Source organism: Oratosquilla oratoria, chromosome 12 (genome assembly GCF_046742065.1).
Source record: "Oratosquilla oratoria isolate Oo_2021 chromosome 12, ASM4674206v1, whole genome shotgun sequence".
NCBI lineage: Eukaryota > Metazoa > Arthropoda > Malacostraca > Stomatopoda > Squillidae > Oratosquilla > Oratosquilla oratoria.
In genome coordinates, this window is record NC_134788.1 from 55,325,607 (window position 1) to 55,346,418 (window position 20,812).

Consider the following 20,812-nt stretch of genomic DNA (forward strand, 5'->3'; position numbering starts at 1 on the left):
TAAGTCGGTAGACACTGATTTTGTGCTCATTGCTTGGGGGCATGCAAACGTTGTTCCTGTTTTCAAAAAGGGAGACAAATCATTTATGTGCAACTACAGGCCAATCAGTTTGACATTTTATAGTTAAAATGCTTGAATCAATAATAGCTAATAGAATCAGAGATCACATAAGGAGACAATTTGATTCGTGACTCACAGCATGAGTTCTCGAAGGGTAAGCCATGTGTAACTAGTCTTTTTACACTAATGTCTAGAAGGTGTTTGATAATAATGATAATTACGACGTTATTTACCTTAACTTCAGTAAAGCATTCGACAAGGTGACCCACCAGAGATTACTAAATAAAGGTTAAGCCCATGGCATGGGAGGTAAAGTGTTTGAATGGATGCTTGGATCAGTGACAGAAAACAGCGGGTCACCGTGTACATTGTAAAATCCAAATGGGGAGTGTTTCTAGTGGAGTTCCTCAAGGCTCGGTTTTGGGTCCCTTATTGTTTGTTATGTATTTAAACGAATTGGACTATGGGATTAATAGTATTAGTAAGTTTGCGGACGACACTAAAATAGGACGCCTAATTAGGGCAGGAGATGCCAAGATTTTGCAGGAAGATCTTAACAAGTTCTTCCCATGGTCGGTGAAATGGCAAATAAACTTCAATATCTCAAAGTGCAGCGTGGGCTACACAACCCCGGAAACGGAAAAAAACTTAGATAACACGTTTTTAGAGAAAACTGAGTGCGAGACTTGGGAGTTCTAGTAAGTCTTGACCTTAAATCCAAGAAACAGAGCATAAAGGAATAAAGCCAACAGAGCACTGAGTTTCATTGCTAGAATAGAAGTGCAGAGGTAACTGTCAAACTCTGGCGTTAGACCATTCTTGACTATGTGGTACAGTTTTGGTCTCTGTCCTACAGAATGGACATCAATTCACTAGAATCAGTACAGAGGAGAATGACCAAAATGATAGATGGGCTCAGAAATTTACCTTACGAGGACAGGTTTAGGCACCTTAACTTACGCTCTCTGGAAAGACGCAGAGTGCGGGGTAATCTAATAGAGGTGTTCAAGTGGATCAAAGGTTTTAACAAGGGTGACGCAAACTAGGTCATCATATTAGGACAACAGGGCAGGACTCGCAGTAATGGATTTAAATTGGACAGTTTTAGATTTAAGATGGAAATAGGCAAGAACTGGTTTACTAATAGGGTGGTCGATGAATGGAATAGACTTGGAAACCATGTAATGAGTGCTGAAACTATCGGTTGCTTTAAGAAACTGTCAAACAACTTTATGGACGGGAATGACAGGTGGTAATGAACATGGAACTGCCTAGTGTAGGCCTTATGGTCTATACAGTCTCCTTCATTATTCAATTATGTAAATTATTTGATTGACGGGAAGTAAAAATATTAGCCACACAATTAACCGACCACGGCCAGGAACTCACGACCGCAGTGCAAGACGGACATTAGATATCTATGGACTATGGACTACCTTTGGATTGTTGCACTTTTTCAGCTATTTGAAGTGCTTGTCTTCGTGGCTGTGCATTGTACAGGCCAAACAAATGTACCTTCTTGAATTCGTGAAATCATATAGTGGTAATGTGGCTTAGTGCATGCAGAGTGTGTATGCTTTTTCATTTGCTACACTTCAATTCCCGTTTGGTGTATTTGACATTCGGTGCAGAGGTAAATGTGTGGGTAATTATGTTTTCCAGCTTCATAACTGCAATTATACATATAATCCGTTAGCTCTTATCATTCTGAGTATTTTTAACCCCAGATATAAGTACCGCAAGCTAATAGTAATATCATTAACTATTTAAGAAAAAATTGAGATGAGCACATATTTGTCATTTAACAGAGAAAATTACCGAAAGTATACCGAAAGTAAGTATTTGCATTTACCAAGGGATTACGTAGGCACGGGCACAAAATAAGAATAAAAATAAATAAATAAAAATTATCCCTTAAATTCTTGTTGCCTATGAAAGACAATTTCATTTTTTTTAAAGATTTTAAATAGCTTTAAAAATCAGGGAGATGCGGTTTTTTTAATTACTTTTATCCCGAATTTTGTACAAGACAAAAGGTTAGAGGGTGGTAATTTGTAAAACTTTTGGTAAAGAAATACACATAAACTCTAAACCACTGGTCCAATTTTATTAAAGTTTTATATACTTGGGCTTTATGCGTCAACAAATTATCTGAACATGTCAAAAAAAAAAAAAAAAAATGTAAAACATCTCCATCATGACAAATTTGCCTTTTCATGGCAACTATTAAGATATCAATTTAGAGATGATCATCAATACAATCTAGGCCCCTGGCCCAATTGACGAGCAACTTGGCATGTGATGGTTTTATGGGTCAACAAATCATCTGAGCATGTAAAAAACAATGTAGGACCTTCCTTTTGTACTATTCTTAGTAACACCTATCATGGAGCATGTTCCATCAATGTAATGCATACGCAGCTAAAAGAACTCTATCACATTAAAAAGTGCATATATAGGTGCCAGCCCTTACCCTTGGATTGCCTCTCGGTACACTAACCAGTCAGTACTGTAACTAATACCTAACTTAAATTTACATTGCTATCGGTGGATCATTTTTTACACCAATTTACTGAAATAGAAAAAGTACAAAGTATTTTTACTTTCAAAGGAGTTATTTGGTTTAATCATGTTATCTATAATCATGATAATCTGAATAAACAGCCTTATTTCAACAGCTCATTTCTATTATCATGAAACCCAGAAGAAAATTAAGTCTTATCTCTAGACCTCTACTAATCTAGACTTTTCATGGTCATGGACATGGTCCATGGCATGGAATACTGATCATATTATCAACAGTTATTTCATATATTTGCTATCATAGCCATAGCATAGCCTGTTCAACATCTTAAAATTCATATCAGAACACTGCAAGTATTATTTGTGGAGAACACCCTCTACGACTACATACTATGACTACTACAAATGAGCATTGGAGAATCTCGATTTGTCAAGTAGGTATTTGAGGACTGTTAAACCACAGCTGTGCTATTACCAACAATTTCAAAGTTGCTTATATCCGGGAGAATAGAGGCTAAAGAACATGATTAATACAATGAATATTTAATTTGCTAGTTTTTTTACCTTTAGATTTTTACTCAGAAAACTAATTTACCAAGGCTAATATCAACATTTGGGTTTTAATCGGTAGAATTAGTAAAGTTTTGAAGAACGGGGCATACACTTGCTGAACAAGACAATTTGAATACCCTGTGCATGTGCTGAATGCTGCAAGCATTCAAAATATGGCATACATATTCCAACGGGCCACAAAATATGGCTGTGTAAACAGTGCATCTGCGATGGTGGCGCCATGCACCGATTCCGCGTACGTAGAATAGGTTAGATGAGGTCGTTTCTGGTTTCGCAGCTGCAATTCTTACCTCTAGCTCTTATCAATAAATAATTTAAGCCCTATATATAAATATCTCAAATTAATGGTAACGGCAGTGATTTTTAGGAAATTGAGAGTGGCAAACAATTTGGTATATTATAATAATGTTCACCAGTCTTACAGCTGCAAATCTTAATTCTATCATTGGCTAACTCTTATCATTCTAAGTACTTTGAGCTCCATATATATAATATATATATACATATATATATATATATATATATATATATATATATATATATATATAAATATATATATATATATATATATATATATATATATATATATATATATATATATATATAAGTACCACAAATTAATGAGAAATAGACATTTGGGAATGGATACTAAGAGCAGGTTATATGAAGGAGTGATTGTGCCAACAGCACTGTATGGGGCAGAAACGTGGAACATGAGAAAGGAAGAGAGAAGGACTGAATGTGTTTGAGATGAGGTACCTGTGAAGTATGATAGGGGTTACTAGGCTAGAGTGAGAAATGAGGAGGTGAGGAGAATGGGTGGAAAGGGAGCTGGGAGATAGGGTTGATGAAAGAGTATTAGGATGGTTTGGACACATGGAAAGAATGAGTGAAGAAAGATTAGTAAAAGAAGTGTGGAAGGCGGAGGTGGGAGGAGTGAATATGAGGGGGCGTCCTAGGATGAGATGGATGGATGGGGTGAAGGGGGCTTTACAAAAGAGAGGAATGTCTGTGGAGGAAGGACGGGAGAGGACAGAAGATAGGGGTGAATGGAGAGGGGTTGTGTATAGATGAGGCTGTGATGCATGAGGGGGAATGGGTGGGGGATGGGGGGTGAGGAAGTATGTATGAAAAAAAAAATTGACGCAGCCCAAAGGGAGTTCTCCCCGTCTTCTTTTCTGCATGAGGGGATGGAGAGGGGGTCGCCGAATTTATGAAGCGGCCTTGCTGTGGATGTGCTGTGTCTTGCAACACTGCTTCTGACCCAGGGCAGTGGACAGGATGCAGGGATGACCCATCATCCAGGAGGTGCCAAGATAGGAGGGAGGGAGGAGGGTGGAGGGGAGTGGAGTATATGGGAAATGAAATGGGTGGGAGGGATTTCTATGCCTTTTTTCTTTTTGGCTACCCCCCATGTAAGGGGGAAAATGCCTTTGGTATATGTATGTATGTACAAATCATTATTGAAATTGGTAAAAAAAAATAATGAGACTGGCAAAGATCTTTATGTTTATCAACATGTGTATCCTGTTTGCTTACATTGTTCATACATTCTTATTAGGGGATGGGGCTCCATCCTGTTTTCCTCAGTGAAATAAATAATTTATAAAGTTCACTCAGAATTCAGTGTGCACTAATTTTGATAGATGCCAGATGCAGTTCACGTGATCTATATGTCCAGATCACTTTCAGCTTGGGTAGGTCAGGACTCTGATTTGTGTCCTATGTGTCCCCCAATTGACCTTGACTAAGTGTGTCTGCTAGTATAAGACTTTCCTCAAAATTATATATAGTCTCCTGATTTGCCAACAATTTATCGCCTTTTGAAATGTATTGCAGTAGAAGATCAATTTAACGAGTCCCAAGATGGCAGAAGCCAGATTTATTGGAAGTTTAAAATAACTAAGGGAATATCCTGGAAAGCTTGAATTGGTAAACATAATTCTGTTAAAGCAGTTAAACCAAGCATATTCCATTATTTGCAGCCATCCCCTGTTGAGACTAGCCATAGTAGGGGAAAATCTGTAATAAAGAGAGAATTACCAAACAAGTTTTTATACTTTAAGCCTTCCCACACTCTTTAGACATTTAAACTTATCCAAACACATTCTAAAAAACAATAAACAGAAGAAAATTTGCAAGCTTAAAAATGTATAGAGGATATTTGTGCCTAAATATCAAGTATATATATATATATATATACATATATATATATATATATATATATATATATATATATATATATATATACAGACACATTTATATATAACCCACTGTTGGAGAAACAAAGCAAACAGAAGATCTGAATATTTCAACCACAAATGTGGTCTTCTTCAGCAGATAAGTACAAAAGTTAGATGACATGAATATATACAACAAGAATGGTACTAAAATTAGGTACAGGGGAAGGTGGCTCAGGTCACATGTCCGAGGCGGGGCAGACTCAAGATAGGTGGTAACAATCTATTAACTGCATAAGTGGTGATGCAATCTGGTGACCATTGGCCTTTGGAAGTATAAGTGTGGCAGATGTTTAATAAGAAAAGATTCAATTATCTTTTTCCTAAAACTACAATTGAGTTCATAAATAATTTCTGGGTTCCAATTTATGCAGTGATCCTTTGTGGATGTCTGGAGGACATGCTTTGTGCGTATCTTACAGTTTTTGTGTTGTTTTACTCTGGTATTAATTTCCCTACTGGTTTGGCCCTAGTAAACCTCATTACAATCTTTACAATGTATTTTATACACTCCAGGGTTACTCTCTACTTTGGGTCTATGGTGTATGTTCACTCCTTTATGAAAAATGTTATGGTAATTGAAGACTAATTTGATTTTCTCTTGTGGTAACATTTTAGATACTTCATCCATTAAGTGATTATAAGGAATTTTAATACAATTGTTATCTCAATTGTGTTGGATTTTTGTTTAGGAAGTGTTATTATAATAACTACTGGTAGTTTTTGCCTTAATAAGGGCTTTTGTAAACAACCATTTTGGGTAACCTAACTTGCTCAGTTGTGAGTTTATTGTTTCTATTTCTTGATCTAAAAATTGGGCATTACAAATTCTTAATGCTCTTAATGCTGAAGAGGACCACAGTTGTGGTTGAAATATACAGATCTTCTGTTTTTTTTTTTTTCCCTTGTTTCTCCGACAGTGGGTTATATTTAAACATTTTAACAAGTGTGCAACTATATTTTGGTTTTGTTAAATATATATATATATACATATATATATATATATGTGTGTGTTTTGCAGTATTTCACAAATGACACGTGAATATAATTTGCAGAAAAAAAACACATTAGTAAATAAGAAACATAGTCTGAATGTTTTCGTCTATTTAAGACATCATCAAAGGAATACAGTAAAGGAAATACAGACAGTATATATATATATATATATATATATATATATATATATATATATATATATATGTGTGTGTGTGTGTTTGTATCTATCTGATTGTAGTAAAAAGGAAAGGAGTAACACTCATTGGGTCATGTCTCTTATACTCTAATTTTCTAACATGCCTAGACTCAAATTCATGTACAGTTCCAACTTAATCAATATCTCCGATGATTTCCATTTATCATATTTAGATTTGAACCTGTGTAATGTTTGAGTATGGGCTATATTACTTTCTCAGTTATTCCACATATTTATGCATCTATATGGAAAACTGTATTTCTTCACATCCTTTCGAAATATGGACTTGATTTACTTCCATGACCTCTTAAAGCCCTCCTATCTTTAACCAGATCTCTTATACCAATGCAATCTATCCCCTTTAGTGACTGAATACTGTAATCATGTCACCTTTTTCTCTTTGATCTTTCAAAGTTGGCAGGGCCAGTACTTTTAATCTTTCCTCATATGGTTTATCTGCCAGGCTGGGGACCTGTTTGGTTGATGCCCTTTGTATTCTCTCAATTTTGCTTATATCCATTACTCTATGTGGGGATCATATTCCAGTCATGGACATACCAGGGTTTCAACGAGTTTTTTCATAATCTTTTCATCCATATAGTGGAATGCCACTTTAATCTTCTGAAGTGGTCAGTATATCTCTCCCACAATCCTGATATGTCTGTCAGGTGACAGATTGTCTTTTATCAACATTGCCAAGTCCTTCTCCCCTTTTGCTTTTGTAATGGATTCAGTTCTCAGGGAATAGTTTAAGGATGGGCTTTTGCCACTAGTGCCCATTTCCAGTACTATGGACTTTTTGGTATTGAACTTCATTTCCCATTCTTGGATCTAGGCAAAAATAGTATCTAGATCTTTTTGCAATATTCTAGCATCCTCATTTTTCACTCTTCTTATGATTTTTGCATCATCAGTAAAGATGTTGGCATAGCTTGTTGTTCCTTCCATCATGTCATTGGCATAGACAAAAAACATATTAGTGCAAGCACTGAACATTGTGGAACTGCACTTGTTACTGCTGTCCAGCAGTAACAGACTACTGGAGAGCAGTCTGTTACCATTGTAAAGGACTTACTGTTACTACTCTATAATTTACAGTAGTAAGTTATCTTTTACTACTGTCCTCGTGTATCTTTCCTTCAAAAAGTCTTTAATCCATTCTAGTAGTTTGCCCCATAGTCCTCCAACATGCTCCAATTTCCATAGAAGTTGATTGTGAGGTACTTTATCAAATGTCTTCTCTAAGTCAAAGTACACACAGTCCACCCACCCCTCTCTCTTTCTTGCAGAACATCAGTCACTCTCAAGGAAAAACTTAAATGGTTTGACACACATGACTTTCCAGATCTGAAGACAAACTGACTCCGTCAGAATGTTCATCTTTTCAAGATATTTGGCCCATTGATCTTTCACAACCCTTTCACATAATTTCACTATTGTGTTGGTTATTGATACTGACTTATTTGAGTCAGATGAACTGAATACTTCCTATAGTTGATCATGTTTGGATTGAGGTTTTGTGAGCCCAAACATGGAATGTTATGGAATTATATCAGAATATGACTACTGTAGATAGCATTTCTAAATCTGGTGACGTAATGAAAAAGTTTGTGCAAATTTTGAGTCATTCTAGTCATGGTGGGGTGAGTATACATAGCTATTGGATTGTTTTCAGCACATTTTCGATGGAAAAGTAAAATGATGTATATCATAGCACCATATATGTTAGTGTTTCTACCTATTTTATCTTATGTGATGGCATGTACAAAGGGTCTGTTTAAGTACAAAAGGAGTTGAATATGAAATGGTTTTGTGTACAAAACATCCATAATCCTATTACTGTGTATTACACAATTTCAAAGAGATGTAAACTTTATAATACATTTTTTTTCCAGGATGAGGGTAACTATCAATGTTTCTTTGGAAGAGCTGTCCATAGAATGCATACGTATCATATGATAAAGAGAATCTGGTGTGACATCTGTGGCACAGCCATATCCCAAGTCATCTTAGATATTGCATGATGACCCACACTGGTGGGATGCCTTTATCGCAGAAGGGTAACCTCAAATAACAAATGATGACCAACACAGGAGGGAAGCCTTTCCAATGTGACTTATGCAATGCAGCTTTTTTACAAAAGAATCACCTTAAATTTCATATGACGACCCACAAAAGAGAGAAGCTTTTCGTGTGTGACCATTGCAATTCTGTTTCCTCAAGAAAGGATTCTCTTACACATATGGGGATCCACACATTAGAGAAGCCATTCCAGTGTGACCAGTGTGTTTCTGCTTTCTCACTAAAGGGTTCTCTCACAAGGCAATAAAGGACTACACAGGAGAGAAGACTTTCCAGTGCGACCTTTGTGATTCTGCTATCTCAGAAAAGTATGGTTTCACTCAGCATATGAGGACTAACACAGGAGAGAAATATTTCCAGTGTGACCTGTGCAATTCTGCTTTTTCACAAAAGAGTAATCTCACAAAGCATATGAGGACCTATACTGGAGAGAAACCTTTCCAATGTGACCTGGGCAATGTAGCTTTTTTACAAAAGAATCATTTCAATTTTCATATGTCCCACACAGGAGAAAAGACGTTCCAGTGTGGCCTATGTGGTAAAGCTTTCACACAAATGTGTTCCCTAAAAGATCATCTGATGACTCACACAAAAGAGAAGTCTTTCCAATGTGGCCTGTGTAATTCTGCTTTTTCAAAAAAGGGTCATCTGACACATCATATAAGGACCCACACAGGAGAGATGTCTTTCCAGTGTGATTCTGTTTTCTCAAAAAAGGGTTCTCTCACACAGCATATGATGACCCACACTGGAGAGAAGCCTTTCCAGTGTGACCTGTGCAATTCTGCTTTCTCACACAAGGGTAATCTCACAAAGCATATGAGGACCCACACAGGAGAGAAGCCTTTCCAATGTAACCTGTGTGATTCTGCTTTTTCACAAAAGGGTGATCTTACAAAGCATTTAAGGACTCACACAGGAGAGAAGTCTTTCCAGTGTAACCTTTGTGATTCTGCTTTCTCAGAAAAGTATGGTCTCACAAATCATATGAGGACCCACACAGGAGAGAAGCCTTTCCATTGTGACTTGTGTGATTCTGTTTTCTCACTAAAGAGTTCTCTCATGCGGCATATGAGGACCCACACAGGAGAGAAGCCTTTCTATTGTGACATATGTGATTCTGTTTTCTCACTAAAGGGTTCTCTCATGCGGCATATGAGGACCCACACAGGAGAAAAGCCTTTCCATTGTGACCAGTGTGATTCTGCTTTCTCACAAAAGGGCCATCTTACTGAGCATATGAGGACCCACACAGGAGAGAAGCCTTTCCAGTGTAACCTTTGTGATTCTGCTTTCTTGCTACAGGGTGGTCTCACACAGCATATGAGGACCCACACAGGAGAGAAGCCTTTCCAGTGTGACCTGTGCAATTCTGCTTTCTCACAAAGGGGTTCTCTCTTACGGCATATGAGGACTCACACAGGGGAAAAGCCTTTCCAATGTGATCTGTGCAATGCAGCTTTCTCACGAAAGGATCGCCTCAAATTTCATATAATGACCCACACTGGAGAGGAGCCATTCCATTGTGGCCTGTGTAATAAAGCCTTCACACAAAAGTGTTTCCTCAAAAATCACATGATAACCCACACAGGAGAGAAGCCTATCCAGTGTGAACTGTGTAATTCTGCATTCTCAAGAAAGGGTTCTCTCACACAGCATATGAGGACCCACACAGGAGAGAAGCCTTTCCAATGTGACCTGTGCAGTTCTGCTTTTTCACAAAAGTGTGATCTGGCAAAGCATATGAGGATTCACACAGGTGAGAAGCCTTTCCAATGTCATATGTGTGATTCTCCTTTCTCAAGAAAGGATTCTCTCACAAAGCATATGAGAACCCACACAGGAAAGAAGGTTTTCTAGTGTGACCTGTGTGACTGCTTTTTCACTGGAGAGACGCCTTTCCAGTGTGCCCTCTTTGACTCTGGTTTTTCACATAAGACTTCTCTCACAAGGCATATGAGGACTGCCATTGGAGAGAAGCCATTTCTATATGACCTGTGTGATGCAACTTTCTCACAAAAGGGTCATCTCGCAAAGCACAGGTCTCTCAAATGTCACATGGTGCCTCACACTGGTGGGAATCCAATCCAGTGTGATTTGTGCAATGAACAGTCTTCTCTCTAAGCTGTGCCCCTGCATGTATGCACATGCATTTTACAACTAGCACATGAAGGAAAAATGTGTGCACAATTTACACAAATTGAATTTATTGAATTAATTGTATAGTGTCATAATAATATATTAAAACAAATATGTTATTTTAAGAATCTGTCAATGACTTGTGAAATTGAGGTGTACAGTTTCATAATTTCACATGTTTTCAGATCGTTTGTATTGTGTTCAGTGGTTATTCATCACCAGTATTTGTTCAGTCAAATGAAGTAAATCAAGAAGCATGTTATTTATTTTGCCCCCTCAAATTAAATTGTCCTGTTGGCCTGATAAATGTGAATACTTGATACATTTTCACTGTTTTTCTTCTCTAATGTCTCAAATTCTTTATGAAAAAAATTGAGTTTCCTACAAAGACCCACTGTTAAGGAATAACACCATGAGCAAAGAAGATACTGATAAAAAAGAATAATAAAAGAGCCTTAGAATAGTAGAAAGGCTAACATAATGGAGGAATAAAGTCAAAGCAAAGATTGAAAGTAAAAATCATGTTAAAGGAAAAAGGAGCCAATGGAAAGGTCCATCCTAATTTTCTACTTAACTTTACTTGAAAGGTACACAAAGGGAAACAAAAGGCGACAACCACATTTGGTACTCCCCAAGGCATTCGTAGCTCCTCTTGGGGATTGGTGCCACCTGCGTAGAGCCGGTGGCCAGGGCTGGTTGCCGCCGTTCGGCCCCCAACTCTTGGGTTTGTGGGGGTGGTCCCACGACGTAGACGCTAACACGCACCAAGAAACATTAAAACAACACCCAAAGACCTGTATCACACACAGATACTCTCTTCTCTTCCTCCACAACCACCAAATACCAGCCTCTGGAAACATATTCATAATCATATCACTCACTGCTCCATTAACACACTGAAAGACAACACACTGCTGCATGCCAGACCCCCTGATATCCACCCTTCTGAATCCTCTCTCCCACGAAAGGACAGAGTCCACCTGGCCAGAATACGGTGCGGCCACCACCCAGCACTTCTAAGCTACCAGAAGAGGCTGGATGACCGCATTGTGAACAGCTGCCCAGGATGTAACACTTCACCCCATACCATACAACACATAATGGAAGACTGCATTATACACAGTCATGCACGCAAACAACACAACATACACTTTATAAAGGATTTGTGGGAAAACCCAGTTTCGGCTGTGGCATTCCTTGGGGAGACGGGACTGCTCGGACAGACAGTCTAGGGAACGACAACAACAACAACAACAACAACCACATTTGGTAGATGGTGCACACAGACATGGTCTGCATTATGTAGCCATTTGTAAATTTACAAAATAATAGAAAAAAAATCTTCAAATAACAAAATTGCAAAGAACTGATGCATCATGTCATATTGAAAGGAAGCATAGGGTGTAAAGTAAAAACAAACTGCTAGTAAATGTCTGAATGAAATACTGAAAACTGCTATACCCAATTAGTGGAGGATTTACCTGAGGATGAGGTACAAGAATAGTCATTGATATCTATTTCACAGTGTGATTTTTCATTTGGAAGTGAGCATGTTAATGCACTTTGTATTAATTATGGTTTTCTAGCTGGTACTACAGAAATAGTTTAATGATTTAAAATTTTCTGTGCAGGAAAAAAATTAAATTAAAAATATATAAAATTTTACACAAATGGTGGGATTTGCTCTTCAGAATGAACAGTTCTGTGACTTGGCAAAGTTGGTGGATATTGGAGGAAGCTTCCTGGAGTCTATTACAGACTGTGAGTGAGGTTTTGGTCTTATGACTTAAATAAAAATCAAAGTTAGAAACCATGTTGGAGAAAGTTATTTGGATATGCTTATGAGAGTGAGAAACTACCAATTATATGGAAAATCATCCAATTTTAGTAGCATGTATTGAGAGTGAATGTTAAAGACAGAAGAGAAAAGAAATAAGGACTTAGAAGCTAGAGTTAAACAAGTTGAGAATTGGTAATGAACTTATCATGTATAGTTATTTGTGAAGTTAGAAAATTAAAATAAAGGTAATCAGTCATTAGTGCTATTTTTTTCTTTTACTTTGTACTACTAATCAGGTCAATACAAGATACATATTAAACATTTTTGTCAGATCTGTCATTGTTGTTACACAAAGGACGATTGCAGATATTGATCTTGTATTAGAAGAAAAATAAAATACATGCCTAATGATTTGTCTTATTTATGGAAAACCAAATTTAAAACATACAGTATTCTAAACACATAATGAAATATTAAACTAGATGGCACTCAGAGATTGCATACCTCTACCAATGCCATGGTCACAAAACTGAAAAAGATAGTTTTGCCCACATTATAAATGATAGCAGGTCAACTTTGTATTCATGAAGTTTTTATACAATCTATAAGTATCAGGATCACAATAATAAAAACATAAACAAAAAATAGAATAATACTGTATCTTCACACATATCTAGATCCGTTTCTAAATCTAAAAACACATTTGTTGACGTAAGACCTGCTTTTGCACAAAATTCATTGAAATCTATAACCTTTTGATCAAAGTTGCTAACAGACAAACCAGCAAACAATAGGTGGCAAAAATGTGACTTCCTTGGTGGAGGTAATAATACACACTTGAAAATTGTTTACATTCACTTAACGGGTCAGTATGGTTACTTGCATGGGTATGCACATACTTTGCAGAAAAGGTCAATTTTGCACATAAACATATTTCTGCATTTACCTAATTACCCCATCTGGGGTATTAGCTGCATGTTACATGCAGTTGATACTTTATGGTCTAAATGGAGCGCTCCTACGGACCAGAGCTACGCATCATTTTGTCTGTGATAGAGGAAAACTCTGTTCATAGAGAGATGATGACAATTTTATACTACAACTATCCCTCCGTTATGCTGTCTCCTAACCCCTTGTTACTGTCCTGTACCATTTATCTGAATATTCATTTCCTTTATTCGCCAACTCTGTGGTGAGGGGAAGATAATGCTACCACCAAATCTTTCCACTTAAGTCATAAAAGGCGACAAAAAAAACGGGACGGGGATGGGATTAGGAGTCCTACTACCTGTAGCCCCAAAAAGGGGCATTCCTAAAAAAAAAAAAAAAAAAAAAAGGCATAAGAGGGTCTGGGAGTTTTCCAACCAGTACTTTAAGGTTTAGGTCTTTTAATGTGCTTGGATGTGGTACAGATGAAAGTAAAAGGGAAGAGATAGGCAGTATGTTTGTGAGATTAAAGATGGATGTGCTGGCTCTGAGTGAAACTAAATTGAAAGGAAAGGGCAACTGTGAGTTTGGGAGTGTAGCTGGGAGGTACTCAGGAGTGAAGAGGGGACAAGGGAGAGAAGGGGTGGCTATACTAGTAAGTGAAGAGCTAAGTAAGCGGGTAGTGTAGTGGAAGGTGGGGAGGTACTTAGAGTGAACTGCTTAAATGAGGAAAAAAAAGAGAGTGAGTATAAGAAGCTGAAAAAAGGAGTGGGAGGGAGTAAAGGATAGAGGAGAACTAGGAGTGGAGGAGGAATGGGAATGGTTCAAGGAGGGAGTCATAATGTGTGCAAAGATGGTGTGTGGAACAAGGAGAGTGGGAGGAAATAGAAGGAAGGGTAGTGAGTGGTGGGATGAGGAAGCAAAGAAGGGTGTAGAGGAGAAGAAGCAGGCATTCATAGATTGGCTGCAAATTAGGACAAGGGAATCGTATGAGAGGTACAAAGTAAAGAGAAGGGAAGCTAAGCATAAGATAAAGGAAACAAAGAGGAGAGCAAATGTGAAATGGGGTAAGAGTATGACAGAAAATTTTGAAAGCAATAAAAAGACATTTTTAAAGGAAATTAAAAGAGAAAGAGGAGGCGAATCAAGTAGAGAAGATAAGGTAAAAGGTGCAGATGGAGAGATGATAATGGAAGAGAAGCCAGTGAGAGGAAGGTGGGCAGAGTATTTTAGAGAGTTACTAAATGTGAAGGATAGGGAGGGAAAGGTAGTTGCAGTGGGAAGCGCTAAGAAAATGAGAGTGAGGAGTGAGGAGAATGGAGGAGAAATAGGGAAGGATGAAGTGAAAGCAGCTGTTAGGATGATGAGAGTAGGTAAGGCACCTGGGTTGGATGGATGCCATGCAGAATGTCTGAAGAAAGGAGGTATAGTTATGGTGGACTGGCTGGTGAGGTAATTTGATGTTTGTTTAAGATAGAGTAGAGTGCCGGAGGACTGGAGGAGTGCCTGTATAGTTCCGCTTTACAAGGGAAAGGGGGACAAATGTGAGTGTAGTAATTTCAGAGGGATCAGCTTGTTAAGTGTAGTTGGGAAGGCTTATGGGAGGGTCTTGATTGAGAGGATTAGGAGAGGAACAGAGGGAGTAATTGGTGAGGAACAGTGTAGGTTTAGGACAGTTAGGGGTTGTGTAGATCAGATTTTTGTAGTAAGATATGTGAGAAAGCTATTGGAAAAGGTAAGGATGTTTTTTGGGTTTTTATGGATTTGGAAAAGGCTTACGACAGGGTAGACAGGAAGGCACTGTGGGAGGTACTGCAGATATATGGGATAGGAGGAAAGCTGTTAAGAGCAGTCAAGTTTTTTACGAGAGTAGTAGAGCTTGTGTTAGGATTAGAAAATGGAGGGAGTGAATGGTATGAGGTAAAGGTGGGACTTCGTCAGGGATGTGTTATGTCGGCCTGGCTGTTCAATCTTGACATGGATGGGGTGGTGCGAGAGGTGAATGCAAGGGTAGTGGGTCAGGGGTTGGAGATGATTAAACAAAATGGAGAAAAGTGGGAGGTGAGCCAGCTGTTGTTTGCTGACGACACTGCGCTTGTAGCAGGATCAGAGGAGGGATTGAGGTAGTGACAGAGTTTGAGAAGGTGTGTGAAAGAAGGAAGCTGAAGATAAATGTGGGTAAAAGTAAGAGTAAGGTGATGAGATGTACAAGGAGAGAGAGTGACAGTAGGCTGGAAGTGAGCATTAATGGTGAAAGACTGGAGGAAGTGGATAGTTTTAGATATTTTGGTGGAAATGTGGCAGGATAGGTAGGAGTGGGGGTGGAGGTAGAATGTAGATTGAGAGAAGCGAGTAAATGCCTTGGTGGATTAAAAAGTTTTCATGAAAGTGGCAGTTGCCGACAAGACTGACGAGTTAAACACCATATGAGGACGGAGCCTTTATTTGTATGACGTTTCGCTTATTACAGCCTTTTCAAGTACAAGTTGAGATACATAGGCTTGAGATTAAATAAGGGGAAAGGAGGGAACGGGGAGAGACAAGAAGAAGGGGGGGAAGGAAGAGGAGGAGGAGGAGGAAGGGGAGGAGAGGAGGAGGAGAAGGAGAGGATTGAACACTGGGAAAGGCTGAGAATGCTGCCCCAAACGTCCGTGGGCGAAATGTTTACAAAGGGTGGTTTAAATATCTAAATTTTTGCTGGCCATGGGTATTAGGGGAATTATGTGGGGCGAGATGTTAAACATGCTCCTGTTTTGTTCAATAGTGTTCGTTCCTTGAATGATCGCTGCTTCTAAACACTTCCTGCGGATTTTGTCTGATTCTCGTATCTTGTACTGCATATCCTAAATGCCCTAAGGAAAAAGCCTATTACTACTCCTCTCTTGGTTCTTATATCATGGTGGGAGTGGAAATGAATTTTAAAAAAATTGTTGGTGGGCTTTCTATACACTTTGAATTCAAGCTGGTTACCGTGCTACATTCTTCCAGTCCATAAGATGGTTTTCCTTATTTCTATGTGTCACACATGCATTGGTGGTGACATCATACCTGACGTCGTAACGGTGTTCATGTATTCGTGTATTCAGGTCGCGTGACGTTTCTCCGATGTAAACTTTATCACATCCTGAACAACGAATACGATAAACACCGGCTTTGGTGCCCGATGTTTGGTTGTTGTGTATCTTCGTCTTCGTGGTGTCTTTTATCGTCCTGCTTGTCTGGCACACTACTTCCAAGTTGGTGGTTCTTAAAATATGTGTCAGGTTGGTGGCAACGTCGCTGGTTGGCAACACGAGACGTCTTGTTGTGCTGTCCTGCTGGCTACGGCTTTCCCGAATCTTAGCGGCCTGCTGTCTGCAATTATCTAGAAGAAATTCTGGAAAATTTAGTGTTAAAAAGGTCTTTTTAATAAACCTGCACTCTTCTTCTAAGTATTTTGTACTGCATAACCTAAATGCCCTAAGGAAAAAAGCCTATTACTACTCCTCTCTTGGTCCTTATATCATGGTGGGAATAGAAATAAATTAAATAATTTTTGTTGGTGGGCTTTCTATACACTTTGAATTCAAGCTGGTTACCGTGCTTAAAGATATGTGTCCAAGAAAGGAAGAGAATAATGGATTTCTTCCTCTAGGGAAAACTGAATGGTGGGCTCCACTTCGTTTAAGGCCGTCTGCAAACGATGAAGATTTAAATGCCTAGGTGTGACGAGTAAAATATCGTCCACATATCGCAGCCAGGTCACATGCTCGGGAACGATGTTGACAAAGGGTCCTGTTTCTAGAAAACAGGGGCATGTTTAACATCTCGCCCCACATAATTCCCCTAATACCCATGGCCAGCAAAATTTTAAATATTTAAACCACCCTTTGTGAACATTTCGCCCACGGACGTTTGGACCAGCATTCTCAACCTTTCCCAGTGTTTAATCCCCCCTTCTCCTCCTCTCCTCCTCTTACCCCCCCCCTTCTTCTTTTCTCTCCCCGTTCCCTCCTTTCCCCTTATTTAATCTCAATCATATGTGGGGAAATTGTCAACCATAGACCAGTTGCCCTAACCTCCCATACTGGCAAGATATACGAGAGATTGGTGCTAAATCGCCTAAAGGACTTCGTCGACTCCAGAGGGGCACTTCCAAAACACCAGGCTGGGTTCAGGAAAGGAAGGAGTGTCACAGACCACGTCGTGCGGCTATCTGAGCATATCCGCAGGGCCCAGAGGCAAAAAAAGGTACTGCATACGTGCTTCCTCGACATCGCCAAGGCCTTTGACACCGTCTGGCACGCCAAGCTTTTGAGTAAGCTGAAATCACTCGGGGTCTCCTCAGCCATATACAAATTCGCCTGCTCCTTTCTCTCTGGCCGTTCCATCTCGGTAAGGAGAGAAGGGGTTCTCAGTACTAAGGCAACCATCGACATGGGGGGTCCCCCAAGGTTCAGTTGTAGCCTTTTCATGTTGCTCATTGCAGATGTGGGGAAAGGGGTGAGAGGGGACACGATCGCCACTGCCTATGCTGACGACATAGCACTATGGAGGAAAACAAGGCACCGGCGACCAAAGAGGGACTCAACTCAGCACAGAGCCGAACTTCGTCACTTCCAGAGCCGGATCGATCTGGTAGTAACCCAACTTACAAGCCTGGGTTTCTCGCTTTCGGCAGCCAAGACAACCTATATGCCTGTCCACCAGATAGGATTCAACAGTGGCACATACCCGGAATGGAACCACATCAAGATCTGTGGAACACCTGTAAGACCTGCGAAGTCCGTCCGGTACCTAGGGGTTACATTCCAGAGAGATGGCAGATGGTCTCAACACATCCAGCAAGTTACACTCAATGCACGACGGGCCCTCAACCTTGTCAGAGCCATCCGGCACGAACCCTGGGGCCAACACCGCAAAACTCTTGTCCCCATCGTTCAGAGTCTAGTGCGGTCAAGGCTCCTCTTTGGGGCGGCAGTGCTACTTGACCTGTCAAGGGATGCAGTGCACAAGATGACCCAAATTGAGTGTCAAGCACTCCGAGTGGGACTCGGTCTCCCGCGGTCGGTCCCTCACGAGCAGGTGTACAGTGAAGCTGGCATCCTGCCACTATGGCGCCGTATCAAAAGGGACGCCTGCCGATACCTCTTCAGTGCAGCCAGAGTACCAAACTCGACTGACGAGGAACTTTCCGAGGGATGGGTCGCGGCCCCACCGACGGAACCCGTATGCGGTCTGCCTATTTCCGTCAAGGATATCTGCCTCCAAGTTGGACTACAACCTGGTGATCGCAGCTTAGTGGCCCAAAATCAGCAAGACCCCTTTCCTCCCTGGACCTATTCACCACCTGAAGTAAGGACCGAAGTCTATGGACTAGGCCGCCAGGCAAGCCACCATCTGTTGCTCGAAAGCACCAAGAAATTCCTAGCAGAACATTATGCTGGGGATTTTCTAGTATATACGGATGGCTCTGTACTTGAAGACGGTCGCACAGGAGCTGGCTTCTATCTACAATCCACTAGAGAGACTTTCTCCATAAGGCTTCCCCCCACCACCATCCTCACGGCCGAACTTGTTGCCATCCGGGAGGCTCTGATCAAAATCATCGCCCTTCCTCAGAAGCCACCACGTGTCACGATCCTGTCAGACTCCCGTTCGAGCCTGACTGTCTTGCAGGGCGCCCACTGCACTACAAGACCCGACGTCTTAAATGACATACTACGTCTCTCGGCAGAGGCGGCCCAACTGGGTGTATGCCTCCAGTACCAGTGGGTCCCCTCTCATGTGGGACTCCAGGGCAACGAAAGGGCTGATAGGGCTGCCCGCCAGGGAGCGCTAGCTCCCGAGGAAGAAGCTATACCCATACAGCTCACGGCAAGTGATATGTATTGGATGATAGATCGAGCCGCCTGGGACATGTGGAAGGCAGAATATGCCGCCACTGCTGTCTCCCGGAGATGGCCAATAAAGACCTGCCTCGAGGCCAACGACTCCAGTCTCTCCTCGCTGCCCCCCCACATCGCGGCCATGGTATCGCGGCTTCGGACAAATCACTGGCGGACCCAGTTCACACAGACCATCTGCTCGTGTGGCACGGAACTGGTGTCCTTTAGCCACTGCGTCTTCCTCTGCCCCGACCTAGAACAACATTTTAGCCTCATCCGAAACCTCCTTGGTGACCCTGCCACAGCCCTTGAACGTCTGCTGGAAAACATCCTCACAGACGCCGGACGAAGACAGCTGGTCTTCACGGCCCACCTCATCTGCTCCTCCCCAGTAGTATCTCTACTGTAAAATTGATAAATCCCCAAACCCTAAACCCCTCCACCCTACCCGCCAATCCTCCACTTACATATATACAGTACATGTACATACATAGTATGTATATATGTGTGTGTGTATGTATGTATATATAGATGTATATACATATATATATATATGTGCATAAAATAATAATGACTATAAAAAACAAGAATAAAAAAAATTAAAAGACAACACACATTACATGATAAACACATATTACATGGCAAACACACATTACATGGTAAATTGAAAGCCAGTCCCAAAATCGGCAAGGGCCGCTGGGACAAAAAAAACAAAAAAAATCTCAACTTGTATTTGAAAAAGCTGCAATAAGCGAAACGTCGTACAAATAAAAGCTCCGTCCTCATATGGGGTTCAACTCGTCGGATTAAAAAGTGTAATGAGAAATAGACATCTGGGAATGGATGCTAAGAGGTTATAGGAAGGAGTGATTGTGCCAACAGCATTGTATGGGGCAGAAACATGGAATATGAGAGAGGAAGAGAGAAGGAGTTTGAATGTGTTTGAGATGAAATGTCTGAGAAGTATGATAGGGGTTACTAGGCTGGATAGAGTGAGAAATGAGGAGAACAGGGGTGGAAAGGGAGCTGGGAAATGGGGTTGATGAAAGAGTATTAGGATAGTTTGGACACATGGAAAGAATAAGGGAAGAAATATTAGTAAAAGAAGTGTGGAAGGCGGAGGTGGAATGAGTGAATATGAGGGCGCGTCCTAGGATGAGATGGATGGATGGGGTGAAAGGAGCATTACAAAAGAGAGGAATGTCTGTTGAGGAAGGACGGGAGAGGACAGAAGATAGGGGTGAATGGAGAAGGGTTGTGTATGGATGATGTTGTGATGCATGAGGGGGAGTGGGTGGGGGATGGGGGGTGAGGAAGTATGTATGAGAAAAAAAAAAATGATGCAGTCCGAAGGGATTTCTCCCCGTCTTCTCCTTTTCTGCATAAGGGGACGGGGAGGGGAGGGTCGCCGAATTTATGAGGAGTAATG

The 20,812-nt window shown here is 40.4% G+C and overlaps 1 protein-coding gene across 1 annotated transcript; it reads left to right on the forward strand.

The window, feature by feature from the left end:
* The first annotated feature begins 8,147 nt into the window (after window positions 1-8,147).
* LOC143030404 (uncharacterized) lies at window positions 8,148-19,792 on the forward strand. The gene is made up of 8 exons (XM_076193552.1): window positions 8,148-8,231; window positions 8,484-8,490; window positions 8,897-9,040; window positions 10,130-10,288; window positions 10,693-10,760; window positions 10,995-11,051; window positions 12,501-12,574; window positions 17,560-19,792. Exons 1-8 carry the CDS (start codon window positions 8,148-8,150, stop codon window positions 19,790-19,792), a joined length of 2,826 nt encoding a protein of 941 aa, XP_076049667.1.
* Window positions 19,793-20,812: the final 1,020 nt, after the last annotated feature.

Excerpts from the sequence above, each read along its gene's own strand:
- LOC143030404 (XM_076193552.1), top strand. The coding sequence starts at position 8,148 with ATGACTACTGTAGATAGCATTTCTAAATCTGGTGACGTAATGAAAAAG. Across the intron at positions 11,052-12,500 it reads TATTTGTTCAGTCAAATGAA|AATGAACAGTTCTGTGACTT; the intron begins GTAAATCAAGAA and ends TTTGCTCTTCAG. Across the intron at positions 12,575-17,559 it reads GAGTCTATTACAGACTGTGA|ACCAGTTGCCCTAACCTCCC; the intron begins GTGAGGTTTTGG and ends TGTCAACCATAG.